Genomic DNA, 12,626 nt, shown 5'->3' on the forward strand with positions numbered 1-12,626 from the left:
TCATTTCCTGCAACTGTGAAAATGTAAATAGATAAAAATAAAAGCGTAAACTCCGTAATTTTGCACAACTGTGAAAACTGAAATGGCTTAAAAATAGAAGAAAATGCTTAAAAAGAAACATCCATCTTGTGAAACAAACAAACAAAATTAATTTCTGTCAAGTCCGCTTGTAACGTAGGGGTCGCGCCGGTGCCCTTTTGGTGCGTTTCCAGTGGCCGTGTCACCGTGTAGGTCCCCCGGGTGTTGGAGAGACACAGTGAGTAAGGAAGGTTTCAGAGTAGCAGCCGTGTTAGTCTGTATTCGCAAAAAGAAAAGGAGGACTTGTGGCACCTTAGAGACTCACCAATTTATTTGAGCATGAGCTTTCGTGAGCTACAGCTCACTTCATCGGATGCATACCGTGGAAAATGAATGCATCCGATGAAGTGAGCTGTAGCTCATGAAAGCTTATGCTCAGATAAATTTGTTAGTCTCCAAGGTGCCATAAGTCCTGCTTTTCCTTTTTAGTGAGTCAGGAAATATCTTTAATTGGACCGACTTCTGCTGGGGCAAGAGAGACGCTTACACCGAGCTCGCTGGGGGGGGCATCAGTGCAGATTGCTCTGCTGTAGCCGGGCCCCGGGGTGCCCGGCACCCCACCCACTGGAGGCCGTGGGCAGGGGAAAGAGCCCCCCCCCATTTGGGGTGGGAGTGTGGGAGGGCCCTCTCCTTGTAGGGGTAGCACCCCATTGTCCTGGGGCGGGATCCCAAAGGGGAGTATTGAGGTGGGGGGGGGGGGGTGGGAGAAGCAAGGCTCTAGCCCTGAGAGCCTGCGCAGCCCCTTGAGCGCCCGCCCGCTTCGCGCTGCGCTCGCTGGCAGGAAGTTTGTCCCGGTCGCCTCGCCGTCCGGTATCCAAGGCGGGCCGGGAGAGCGGGCCCTAGCAACGGGCCGGGACCGGGCCCCGGCGCCATGGCAGCCGCCGCCGCCGCAACCCCAGCCCCGACCGTCTTCCTGCTTATGGTGAACGGGCAGATCGAAAGCGCCCGGGTAAGCGGGCTAGGCTCGGCGCGCTCCCCCGCCCCGTTTCTGGCCCCGGCTGGCAGGAGCCTGGCGCCCCCCCCCTTTCCCCCGCCGGGTGCCGGCGGAACGAGAGCGCGGCCGGGGGCCACGGTGAGGGGCGCGCTGGAGACGCCTCGACCTCCACGGGGGATCGGGGGGCCTTGTGGGGCATCTCCCCTCCCGGTGCCATTGCCCCCCCACACACACACACTCCGCGGCTCTGCTCAGAGCCAGGGCGAGCCCAGGGAAAGGCCCCAGCGCACCGGCGAGCTGAGGCATGAGCCCCCAGCCGGTCCAGGGCAGGGGGCCGCGTGACAGGATGGGGCTCCCCCCCCCCGGGCCAGTGACCTTCTCTTCCGTTTCTCCTCCAGTTCCCCGAGTTCGACGATCTCTACTGCAAGTACTGCTTCGTCTACGGCCCCGACTGGGCCCCCACCACGGTAAGTGCCCCGCTGCGGCTGCCCTCGGCTGGGCCTCCCGGAGCCGGGGCCCCAAAGCCCGTACCGCGCGGCGGGGTGGAGTTCACTGGCTTAGGCTGGTGGGTATTCGCAGTGTAAGCTCCCTGGGGCAGGGACTGTCCGTCTGTTCTGTGTTTGTACAGCACCTAGCACAGTGGGGTCATGGTCCCCGACTGGGCCTCCTAGGTGCTACACTAATACAAATAATACATATAACTCAGGAAAAACGCACAATAGGTCTAGTGCAGGGGTTCGCAACCTTTTTCTTTCTGAGGCCGCCCTCCCTCCTCTTTCCCCCCCCCCCCCCCATGTTATAAAAACTCGATGTGCCACAACAACTTTTTGCTGCATATAAAAGCCAGAGCCGGCATCAGGGGGTAGCAAGCAAGGCTGTTGCCCAGGGCCCCACACCACAGGGGGCCCCGCAACGCTAGTTGCTCAGGCTTCAACTTCAGCCCCAGGTGGCAGGATTCAGTGCCCTGGGTTTCAGCCCCGCATAGCAAGGCTTCAGTTTTCTGACCTGAGCCCCAGCAAGTCTAACACTGGCTTGGCGAGCCCCCTGAAATCTGTTCATGACCCACCAGGGGACCCCGGACCCTTGGTTTAGTTATACTTTTCCCTTGTCTTGTGGTTTACATATTCAAAACACTTCTGTTAGTTATTATGAATCCAGTCAATGCTTTTCATAAATGTTGATAAGATTAGCTACTTGCAAATTAGTATGAATAAGGGTCAGATTTTAAATGGGTTTAATTTTGCATCAATTTGTATGGCCAACCCTGCATTTGGACATGCAAAATATTGTATTTACAAATTGAAGGGAAGGAGCTTTAGTTATTAAAAATGTAAGTTCTTTGGGGCAGGGACTGGAACTTGGCCCTGATGGTCTGTCTGTAAACAGGCAAAGAAGTTTTATATACGCTAAAAGCATATGCACTTTCCACTCTGTAATGTGAGTAAATATCAGCAGCTTGTATTTGTACAATATGTAAGCTCTTGTTTTAGGGTTTGGAAGAGGGAATATCTCAGATCACCTCTAAAAACAGAGATGCACAGCAAGCCCTTGTGTGGAATTTTCCAATTGACATCACCTTTAAAAGTACCAACCCCTCTGGCTGTAAGTAAACCACAAAGAAGATGTGTGGCTGAATACAGGTACTTGGTACATGGAGATTGTGGTTCTGAAATAGTAGGCTGAAAGCGCTTTGATGCGTCTTCATAGCATATGCTGACATGACCTGAATAAGGGAGACTATGCCCCGCAATTGTTGGAGAGTCACAAATATGCATGGTTCTGCATGTCACCTTTTGCCTTGTGAATGAAGGAAAACCCAACATTACAGATTCATTTTTTACTTTTGTTCTACTGAGTCCAGTTTGTGTTTTCTCTTGATGGTGCTTTAGGCAATTCATTTTTTGAAGTTTCCCATGATGAAATTACTGTGGGCTCCCCCTTTATCATTTCTGGCAATTAAACTTGCTTGGAGTAGATTCTGTGCACTCTGTGGGGCACCATATTTCTTTTAATCTTTTAAAATTACCTTTCCTGAATGAGAGTATTTCTTAGACACCAGAAAGCTTTACACTAATTCAGTAATACAGTTAACACCATTTGCTTTCTTATACCCACTGGCTTTTAGTTCCCTAATACAGATAGATAAATACATTTTTGGACCTGCAGTTCTTGACACTTTATAGTTGCTTTCAGGTAATGTTAAATAGTAGTAAGTTAGGAATGAGTTTAAGAAATTACAGGGCCAAATCCATCTCCTTCTTTGTCCTTGCCCTTATATTAACTCCTATTTTCTTTTTAAGGGCCACAAATAGTGGTAAGTGTCTATGGACCTGATCTTTTTGGAAATGATGTCGTCCGAGGTTATGGAGCTGTACATGTTCCGTTCATACCTGGAAGGTGGGTTAATGAGTGGTTATTGTTTCTGTTTCAAATGTTCCTCCCAAATACAATTTGATCTCAGCTGCCTCTTGTTGTATTTTCTAAAGTAAAATAATCAGAGCCAAAATAAGTGCCCCCCCCCAAGTGTCTCTATAGCTTGCTTACACCATGGGTATGGAATCTATTCTCTGGCACAAACCCTTGGTCATTGGACCTGAGCCTTGATGTTTTTTATTCAGTGCAGGTTTAGTTTTAACTTGTGGATGGGGGAGGGCAGTTGAACACACTGTCCCAGATCCTCAAAGCCATTGAGGCACCGAACCCCCATTGCTTTCAGTGGGAGCTAGGCACCTAAATGCCTTGGAGGATCTGGGCCTGCAAGTCTTCATTTCAACACTGTCCGGTCTGTCGGGAGGACTGTACTTTGGGTATGAAGGTGCTCTCCTAGCTGGCCTATCTCTTGTGCCCTTTGCAAGTTCCCCATGCAAGCTGTACATAGGAAAGTTTGAGTTCATTACTTACAAGTTACTTGTGGATGTCTCACCTGATTTTTTAAATCTGTATTTGGACTTTCATTATCACAGTAAATGCAGGAGTATTGGAAATTGGCATTTGGTGCAGTTCATCAATAAGTTCTCTCTCTTTATCAATTCCATTTCAGTCATAGAAGAACCATTCCTATGTTTGTTCCAGAATCCACGTCTAAGCTGCAAAAAATTACAAGGTAATACTCAAAGGTGGTGTTAGTAACATGGGAAAAGACATTTTTGTTTTAATTGGTGGTGTCTCTGACTACTCAATGTGCACGCACTTGTGAGTTTTTGTAGGGTTAAAGACATTCCAATGAGTTTCATGGACAATGTGGTTTTTATCCATCAAAGCCTTACTTTAAAATTTAACATTAGCAATCTGCTTGGAGTAATGCTCTGTAACTTCATCCTTTTTGTTATCCATGCATTTGAAAGTGTGAATTTGAAAAGCACTTGCTGTATTCCTGCCAAGATAGAGCTATGTCTTTTTGAAAAGTAGCCACCAAATGATAGCAAAGGCAAACAACCACACATTCCCTTCTATTCTCTGAAGCTTCCAAAAGAAAAAACATTGACACCGATGAAATTGTGCGAGTAAGAGTTCAAACCAAACTGGCTTCCTATGTAGAATTGACGTAAACACACTCATTTATTTCTAGAATAGATTTCACTAGTATTACACTTATTTTTCTTCATGTAATTCAGCAACATCTGCTGCAGGAATTACCCATAATGAAAACAAGCATTATGAGGATGCAGAATGTTAAGTACAGCATAATATGTTTTAAAAATATAATTGGACTGTTCCACAAGGGACATTTTTACATTCTAAGAATGAGTGTCTGCATTTATTGGTTGTAATCTGTTCTTTTTCTTGAACAGTAACTGCCTCTTTCATCTATATACATGAATTTTTATTGTTTTTCTCCCTCATTTTTTTTCCTCCATCCTGGCATAAAATCTCAGTATTTAAGAGCCAGAAATGATGAAGACACTGGGCTTCACAGGAAATGTTTGTAGAAAATAGGACATCCCATATCCTGCTGCAGTGGGTGCAACTTGTCCACTTAAAAATCTAATCTGTTTTAGTAATTAGATTACATTTTGTGCAATAAAATCAGAAGGCAAGATGCATTCAATCAGTAGCCATTGATCCTTGCATTGCAGGTGGCTCTTTTATTGGTTTTTAGTAAATTGTCAGGTGACATCCTGATAATGATACATTGATTGCTGGAAAAACTCATATTTGCTCTTACTCCAACTGATTAATTCTGAATTTGTGCTACTGACCAGCTGTGGTGGGTGGAAATTACACATTGAAACAAGCTGTAGATGGTTAGGACATTGACAGAATTTGGCTTCTTGAAACTGGTGATGACGTGGGACTGTTAGAGGTTGCCTGAGCCCCAATACTGCTGCTCCTGTTATAAGCTTTATCTGTTCTGATTAACATATATTAACTATTGTGTGGTACATGTAATTTGGTATGGCTTTTTGCAACTCTGTTAAAGGAATGGCTCTTTGAGGTTATGTACAGCTGATCTAGACACTGCATTGTGCAGTGAATCCAGATTTGGTCTCCCTGTTCTTCAGAATTGTTCTAAACTGAATTGTCCACTAGTCCCTTCCTCCTTGTCTGGTAAAGGGCCACACACATTGGCGCAGTACCCTCTAGGCTTTCTTAGTGAAGATTCCATCATTCATACTCCAGTAGTAACTGTTTTCTCTGAGCTAATTGAACATTTCAGACAGATTTGTCAATCTGTATTAAAAGCAGTGGTCCAGAGGGAAACATTTTATAGAGTCCCAGAGTTTGTTTGTGAAATATCACAGGGCCCTCCGTTAGATTCAGCTGTTTTAATGTCTCTGACAATAGAGTTTGAAATATACCGGCCATGCGGGATAGAAACACCTTGTGGAATGATTTGGGCTATTTGTTGACTAGGTTAAGCAATTTAGTAGTGCATAACATGGAGTTAAGACGTAAAACAGCTTTGCAACAGTAGGAATATAGCTGAGTTTAAAGAGAGAGAGTTGTAATCAGGTAAGGCAGGTTAGCCTCTGTATGTTTTAATAAACACATGGATGTAGTATAATCATGACCGCACTGCACCTACTTCTCTTTTTGCCAGATGAAAACTTCTGGCACCAGAGAACAAACTGTACTGCCTCAGAGATGTATATTAAAGAAAGAAAAACAGGAATTCTTCCCAAAGTCTGGGCAGTTTTTTTAACCTTCTGCTGGCCTGTTATGGCACTGTCAGTATAATGTGTTAGAAATTGCATTATGGTAGAGTAGCGTAAAAATGCGATAGATAGTAGGGATTTTAAAATATGAGTGAAAGGATCAGGAGGAGAGGCAGGAAAGCATTTCATAATATTTCAATGACTGAGCTTTTCCTTTATGGGGCAGCTAGAATAGAACCAGTGGGGTGAGGCCTTACATTATTTTAATTAATGATCTGTGGGCAAATTTAAACCCTGGTTTACTGTGGTTATACAAAGAACTTCCACTGAGAGTAAACACTTCCTAGTTTTAGCATGCTAATCTTTAAGGATTAGATTGTGATAGAATCATAGACACCTCAACATTAGTGGTACTGTACTCCACAAGTAAGTAGTCCCATTCATTTCAGTGGGACTTCTCGCAGCATAAGATATTACTCAATGTGCCTGGTCCAATGCTCAATGAAGTCAACAGAAAGACTTGCACTGTGTTCAGTGCACATTGGATAGGGCCCAGTGTGAGCAGGTGTATCGCAATCTGTCCTTAAATTAGTCATAAAATACTGCTGTAAATAAGTTAGCCAAAGGCTTTTATTTTTTTAGGCCACCTACCCAAAACACGATCTATAAAGGAATGGTACAGCATAGACTTGCACAAATTTCTCCTGAATGAGGACTCATGGACATAACTTTTTCCCTGTCCAATATGTATTTGTTATAGCTGTTTTTCTAATTAATGACATGCAAATGGATTCAGTTTACACAGATACTACACAGCATAGCAAAGTATTAGGTCCCCTCCAGATCCTTAAAGTTAGGTGTTATTAAAATATCTTTGACATAAACTGACCCTCCCTCACTCAGAAATAACTTACATTTAATAGAATGTAGGTGAAATTAGGAAAAAAGAAATAGTGGTCAATAGTCCAGAGGTGACATTTATCTTTGATCAAAGTAGATAAGTATAAAGAAAAAAAAATGTATCAAGCTTTAAAAATTCCTACTATGAACAAGGGGAAACATATTTTTTTTTATATCGGTGCATACGATGAACCTTCCTTATAACACACCTAAATGCTACCAAGTGACACGTCAGTGAGTTGTTTTCTTTTCTCCTTCTCTCAGTTGGCTTATGGGAAGACACCCAGAGTTCACTGACCCAAAAGTGGTAGCGCAGGGAGAAGGCCGAGAAGGTAAATGATCAGGAATTACTGTCTCTAACTCCTCTGTGACTATGGACCAGATCTTGGCCTTTCCGTTTCTTTGTTAATGCTTTAGAAGGTTAATTGAGCATATTGAAAACAACCATGTCCTGGTATTCTGTTGGACATCTAATGACTGTTCAACCAGCTGTACTGGCTAATGGTGTTGTCCTCCTATTTTTAGTGACCACGGTGCGATCCCAAGGCTTTGTGACCATTGCCTTCAATGTGGTGACTAAAGACATGAAGAAGTTGGGCTATGACGTAAGCCCGTCTGACATGCAGAACCCTTCAATAGTGTCTCTTACAGATGGGATTCATAACCATTAAATGATTGGTGGGTGGGAGGTTTTCAAAGGCACATAGGGGAGGCAAGCACCATACTTGTACTGATCTTCTATTTTAATATGAAAGCTCAAGCCATAAGGTGTGTTGCAAAATACCGTTCTATCATAACCTTTTGTACATTTTTTTTTAGGTAATGAATAGCCAGTTTACATTTGTTTTTAAAAAATAGTTCCAATGTATTCCAAACATCAGTGCAGGCCTAAACTTGTGTACTAATGTTTTTGAAGTGGTAGTGGGAAATTCAAATGGCCATACCTTCCAAAAGGAAGGGAATCTGAGAATGTTTCAGTGAAACATTCATGCACTTTCTTCTGCCAAAGCAATATTTCTTCTTCAGGCTGCTACTGCAGTTTTCCGTTATAATCCCATTTTAAAATGCTTTAGAACTAACTTGCTAAAATATTTGATATACAGTAAGAGTAAATCCTTCCAAAATTTTCAATGAAAGCAGTTTGGCTTTTGCTTTTAAAAAAACTATGAGACACAAGAAAATGACACTTCCAGTTCCAGTTCCCTCCCCCTCCCCCAGTCAAGCTTAAGCACACCAACAGCAACAAAAAAGTGGTTTGTTTTAGGGGGAAGTGCGGGAGGAGTTTACAGAGAGCTAAGTGTTTAATATCCCCTTGCTTCGTGCATTTACCTCTCATTGGCACTATTGAGATTTAAGTGCAGATACTGTGGGAGAAATAGATCACAGTGTGAGGATCTGGAAAAGAGCACGCAGCCTGAGTAAAAAGGGCATGCACTCAGTCATAAGCAAAGGGGAATCCTCTGGTCCAAGCTGTTACAGATCCCCTCTGCTGTAAGGGATTGCCAGGAGTAGCAGTCAGGGCCACCTCTTCCTGGTTATGCAACTTTTTGGAATTTGTGCATTTTCTTTGTTATTGCTGAAGGTACTTCTCCCCTTGTCCTCTTAGCCCAGCTCTTCTGTGTGCTCAATTCCACAATAAGCTAAAGTAATAACTCTGTGATGATGGCATCAGCCTTTTGCCAGTGAAATGTGTGTGATATCACAAATCCAGCATCCGAATGACAGTCCAGGATAGGCTGTGAGGCAGGTAATTGTTTATATGGGTCCTATACCATGGCTTTCAATAACCAACAAACGTGGTAAGGAAAATAACGTGCTGAATTTCAAGTTTGATTTATGAAGGTTTTCCTCACTGTTTGTATAACCTTAGAAATTGTCATCAGGTTGTTTCTTATGACAGTACATGGCAACAGCACCAAAGCTAACACACTATTCTCAGCTGGCTGCAGTTTGAGGGTACAAAGACAGGCCTTCATTCTGAGGATTTGTCTACACTGCAATAAAAGACCCGTGGGCAAGGCCGTAGCTGGCCTAGGTCAGCTGACTTGTGCTGCAGGATTACAAAATTGCAGCATAGATGTTTGGCCTCGGGCTGGAGTCCTGGTTCTGAGACCCTGCAAGGGGGGTGGGTCTGAGAGCCCAGGTGCCAGCCTGAGCCCAAACATCTACGCTGCCAATTTGAGCCCTGTAGCCCAAGCCTGAGTCAGCCGACCTGGCCACTGAGACTCGGTGCCACAGGTTTTTTACTTCAGTGTAGACATACCCCGAATGTCCTCCCTTCCCTGACCTTTCACATGACTCTTGGACAAGCTGATATTAGAGCTCTGCATTTGGGTTGAATAAACCCAAATAGCTAAATATTTATATTTTTTGTCTTTTGTGTGCTTTTTTCCCCTTAGGGGAACCATTTATTAGTCCAAAGCAACACAAGCTCTAGTCTTCTTATGATCTTTCCACCATTCTTTGTGTCCAAACTACAGAACTTAAATCCATAGTGAGACATCTGATTATTTAGTCAATTTGAGAGACTGTATTTGGGTACATAGATTTGCAAATTTTGACTTCAAATACCACGAGAAGACCAGACTTAGTATTATTTCACCTTATTTATAAGTCACTGAGACATTAAAAAGCCTTTGGAAAAACAAGCACAAAGAAAAACACATTCTGAACCACTGCACATCCATAGTAATATTAAATAAAGCATACTACTTGTAGTACTGTAATTCCTTATGCATGTAAAGCTGAACAATGTGTTTTGTAAATATAAATGATGAAGATAATGTAAAGCACCTTGGAATTTTGTCTGTTCCTTAATCATTTTGTACTTTTATAAATGATTTTACAAATGTATGGTGCACAGAGTATCTTTCATACATTAGCTCTTGTTCTCTTTCTTCGTTCTGCTTTTTGAATTATAACACTAACACCCATTATAATTAGCTGTTCTACAACAAAGCCGCAACTGAGCTCAAATTAATCAGACTATTTTTCCTGTTCATTGGCTGCTATAGGAGAAAGAGAGACTGGGTTTTTTTTAGATATATAGTCGGTTACAGTGGTGAGGGTAGCCATATAAGTACCTTGATAGACCAGATATGAAATGTTTGAAAAGCAGAGATAAATAACTTAACACAAGTGAAATATAATTCACTGGAGATTTTTACTCACTTGAGATGATTTAACGTGCCTGTCCAACTAGAGCAAAACTGCATGATGATTCCATGCATGGTACCCTATTAAACTGAGGAAAAAGTCTAAACTTCACTCCCACAGTGATACAATGAGTTTATTCACATCCAGCACTATAGGGCATTGTGCGTACATGAGCTCATGTAGTTACAAATTTTAAGGGGATTTCACATAGTAGTTTGAAGTTGCCATTTATGTTGTTCGTTGTTCCTTCCTCCTGTTTCCATCTTCCGCTGTCTTTTCTTGGCTGAGATAGGTGAGGGCTCCTTCGGCAAAGGCTATTAAGAACATGCCTTGCTTGGCCACACTCTCCAGGTAAAATCATGACCTGATGGATTGAAATAATTCTCTCTTGGCGTTGGTGACATGCAGGAGTTAACCACTCTAAATTGTGGGAGGAGGGAAGAAATATTTTCCAATTCAGTGTATTTGCAAAAACATTATCTAGTCACAATACCTTAGAGACAATGTCTGCATTTTAGATAATACTGTAAATGGGTCGCACATCTGTCAACTACATTTTTATAACATTGTCTGTTATCTTTGTGCTTCTTGAGGGTCCTTCGGTGTCCTAGTAGACTCTTTAAGATCATCCCATTCTTTTAATCCTTTCTTCAAGGTCTTGGTGTTCTGTGCCTTTCGTAGGTAAGCCCTTCAGAGCAGGGACGTTTCAATGTCTGGCACAGTTTGTCTGTTGTCCAGCACTATGTATGCATCTTGTGCTGTCAAAATACCAATTACAATGACTCCTGGCAAATCCGAGAACAAGTACTCCTGGGGGCATTCTGTGCCAAAAAAATTAAAATTCTGGGCACAATATTTTAAAATTCTGCAACTTTTATTTGTCAAAATAATACTACATAATCACACCAGTTTCAATTATTTTGGTAATTTATTTCAAAATACCTGTCAGCAAGTATGCCTGTGACAATACGGACACATACAAAAATTCCCCCAAGAGTAGAGAGTTAAAGAAACACCCAGTTCCTGTTTCTCTGTCCCCTTCTTCCCCCGCCCCCAGAGCCCAGCTGAGGGGCCAGACACCCACAACCCCTCTCCCCCCAGAGCCCAGCCACAGGGTCCTCCCCTTGCCCAGATACCGCCACACACATACCCAGAGGCCAGACGTGGCTCCCCCAGCCCAGACACCCAGTCCCCTCCCCACCCCAGAGCTCAGGGATCCAGAGGGAGAAACAGCCTGATGCTTGGTCCCAACTTGCATGGAGTTTCCGTCTCCTTGCCTCAGGGCATGCTGGGAACTGCAGCTGCCAGAAACCCTCCAGCTCCCTCTCCCTTCCCCCCTCCCACCTGGTGTCTTCTACGCCGGGTCCAGTGGCCTCTAGTGGCGGTCAGCAGCACTGCAGCCCATTTCTGGGGGGGAAAGGAAATTCTGCATGCACAACGTTCATTTCTGCAAAATTCTGCATTGCGTGGTGGGGCAGAATTCCCCCAGGAGTCATTGGCAATCAGTATCACTCCTTCATTACCTGTAGGGGGTCAATACACTTGTCTCCCAGAGACTAGGTCCATTACTTCCCCAACTCTCTCAGCCTTAAGCACTGGAAATCGAAGCAATATCGCCTGCATGCGTATGCTAAGGCTACGTCTACGCTACACACCAGGTTTCGGTGTGTAGTGTACATCTAGCTACATGCCACAGTGAAATGCAGGCTGTGTCCACACTGCAGTGTGTAGCTACATGTGTCAGTGAAAGGCTCTGGCACAGGGGAGGAAGTGTGGAAAGGCTTCAGCAGCTCCCCACTCCCTCCCACAAGCCTTTCCCTGCTGCTGGAGCCTTTCTCTGCAGGTGTGGCTTAGGGGAGTAGGGAGCCATGTAGGTATGTACTCAGGCACACATCTACACCCTTCAGGTGTATCTTTACCCTTCCCAGCTACGCAGCTCCTCACCAACTCCACTCCTGTTGATCCCTATGCCAGGAGGCCACCCGTGTTGGTACTGTACACACCGCCAAACAAAGTTGAAATGTAGACATACTTTCAGTGACTGAGGGGTACATAATCCGCTGAGGACAGGGAGAGAGGCTTTGTTCTGATAACATAATGAGGATTAGGAAGAGAAGAGATCACTAATGCTCAGAGGGGAAGAGCGTGACAGAACAGAGTCCTAGACACACAAGCATTATATTTAACGAAGATAGTTACAGTTTGTAAGAAATCTATTGAGCTTTCATATTTGCAGCTAGTACACATTTACTAAATATTAAAGAATTCTTGTTATAAAAAGGAAGTCACCATACTATAATAGATACCTAAAGCCATTTCTTTCTGCTCCCTCCCCAGTGAGTTGGAACAGTGCCAAAGCTTTTATCTATTAGATCTGCATGCTCTCTGTCCCAGTGTGCTGGTCACCTTACTACCACCAACTGTGGCTGTAACTCTAAGCTTACAGACTGATGTCATCCAGA

General features: G+C 43.8%; 1 protein-coding gene across 3 annotated transcripts in view; it reads left to right on the forward strand.

Annotated features, from left to right (window-relative positions):
- The first annotated feature begins 836 nt into the window (after positions 1–836).
- Positions 837–12,626, forward strand: part of B9D1 (B9 domain containing 1) — a 28,558-nt gene continuing 16,768 nt past the window's right edge. Inside the window, exons 1-7 of one of the 3 annotated variants that reach the window (XM_048867027.2) lie at positions 866–1,027; positions 1,411–1,479; positions 2,503–2,614; positions 3,313–3,409; positions 4,053–4,115; positions 7,273–7,340; positions 7,534–9,859. In XM_048867027.2, coding sequence (XP_048722984.1) covers positions 950–1,027; positions 1,411–1,479; positions 2,503–2,614; positions 3,313–3,409; positions 4,053–4,115; positions 7,273–7,340; positions 7,534–7,679 — 633 coding nt within the window. In that variant the 5' untranslated portion in view covers positions 866–949 and the 3' untranslated portion in view covers positions 7,680–9,859. Of the gene's footprint in view, positions 1,028–1,410; positions 1,480–2,502; positions 2,615–3,312; positions 3,410–4,052; positions 4,116–7,272; positions 7,341–7,533; positions 9,860–12,626 lie in introns of those variants that run through there. The other 2 variants (XM_075117568.1, XM_048867028.2) reach the window with 2 other exon arrangements.

Source organism: Caretta caretta, chromosome 10 (genome assembly GCF_965140235.1).
Source record: "Caretta caretta isolate rCarCar2 chromosome 10, rCarCar1.hap1, whole genome shotgun sequence".
In the NCBI taxonomy this organism is placed as follows: domain Eukaryota; kingdom Metazoa; phylum Chordata; order Testudines; family Cheloniidae; genus Caretta; species Caretta caretta.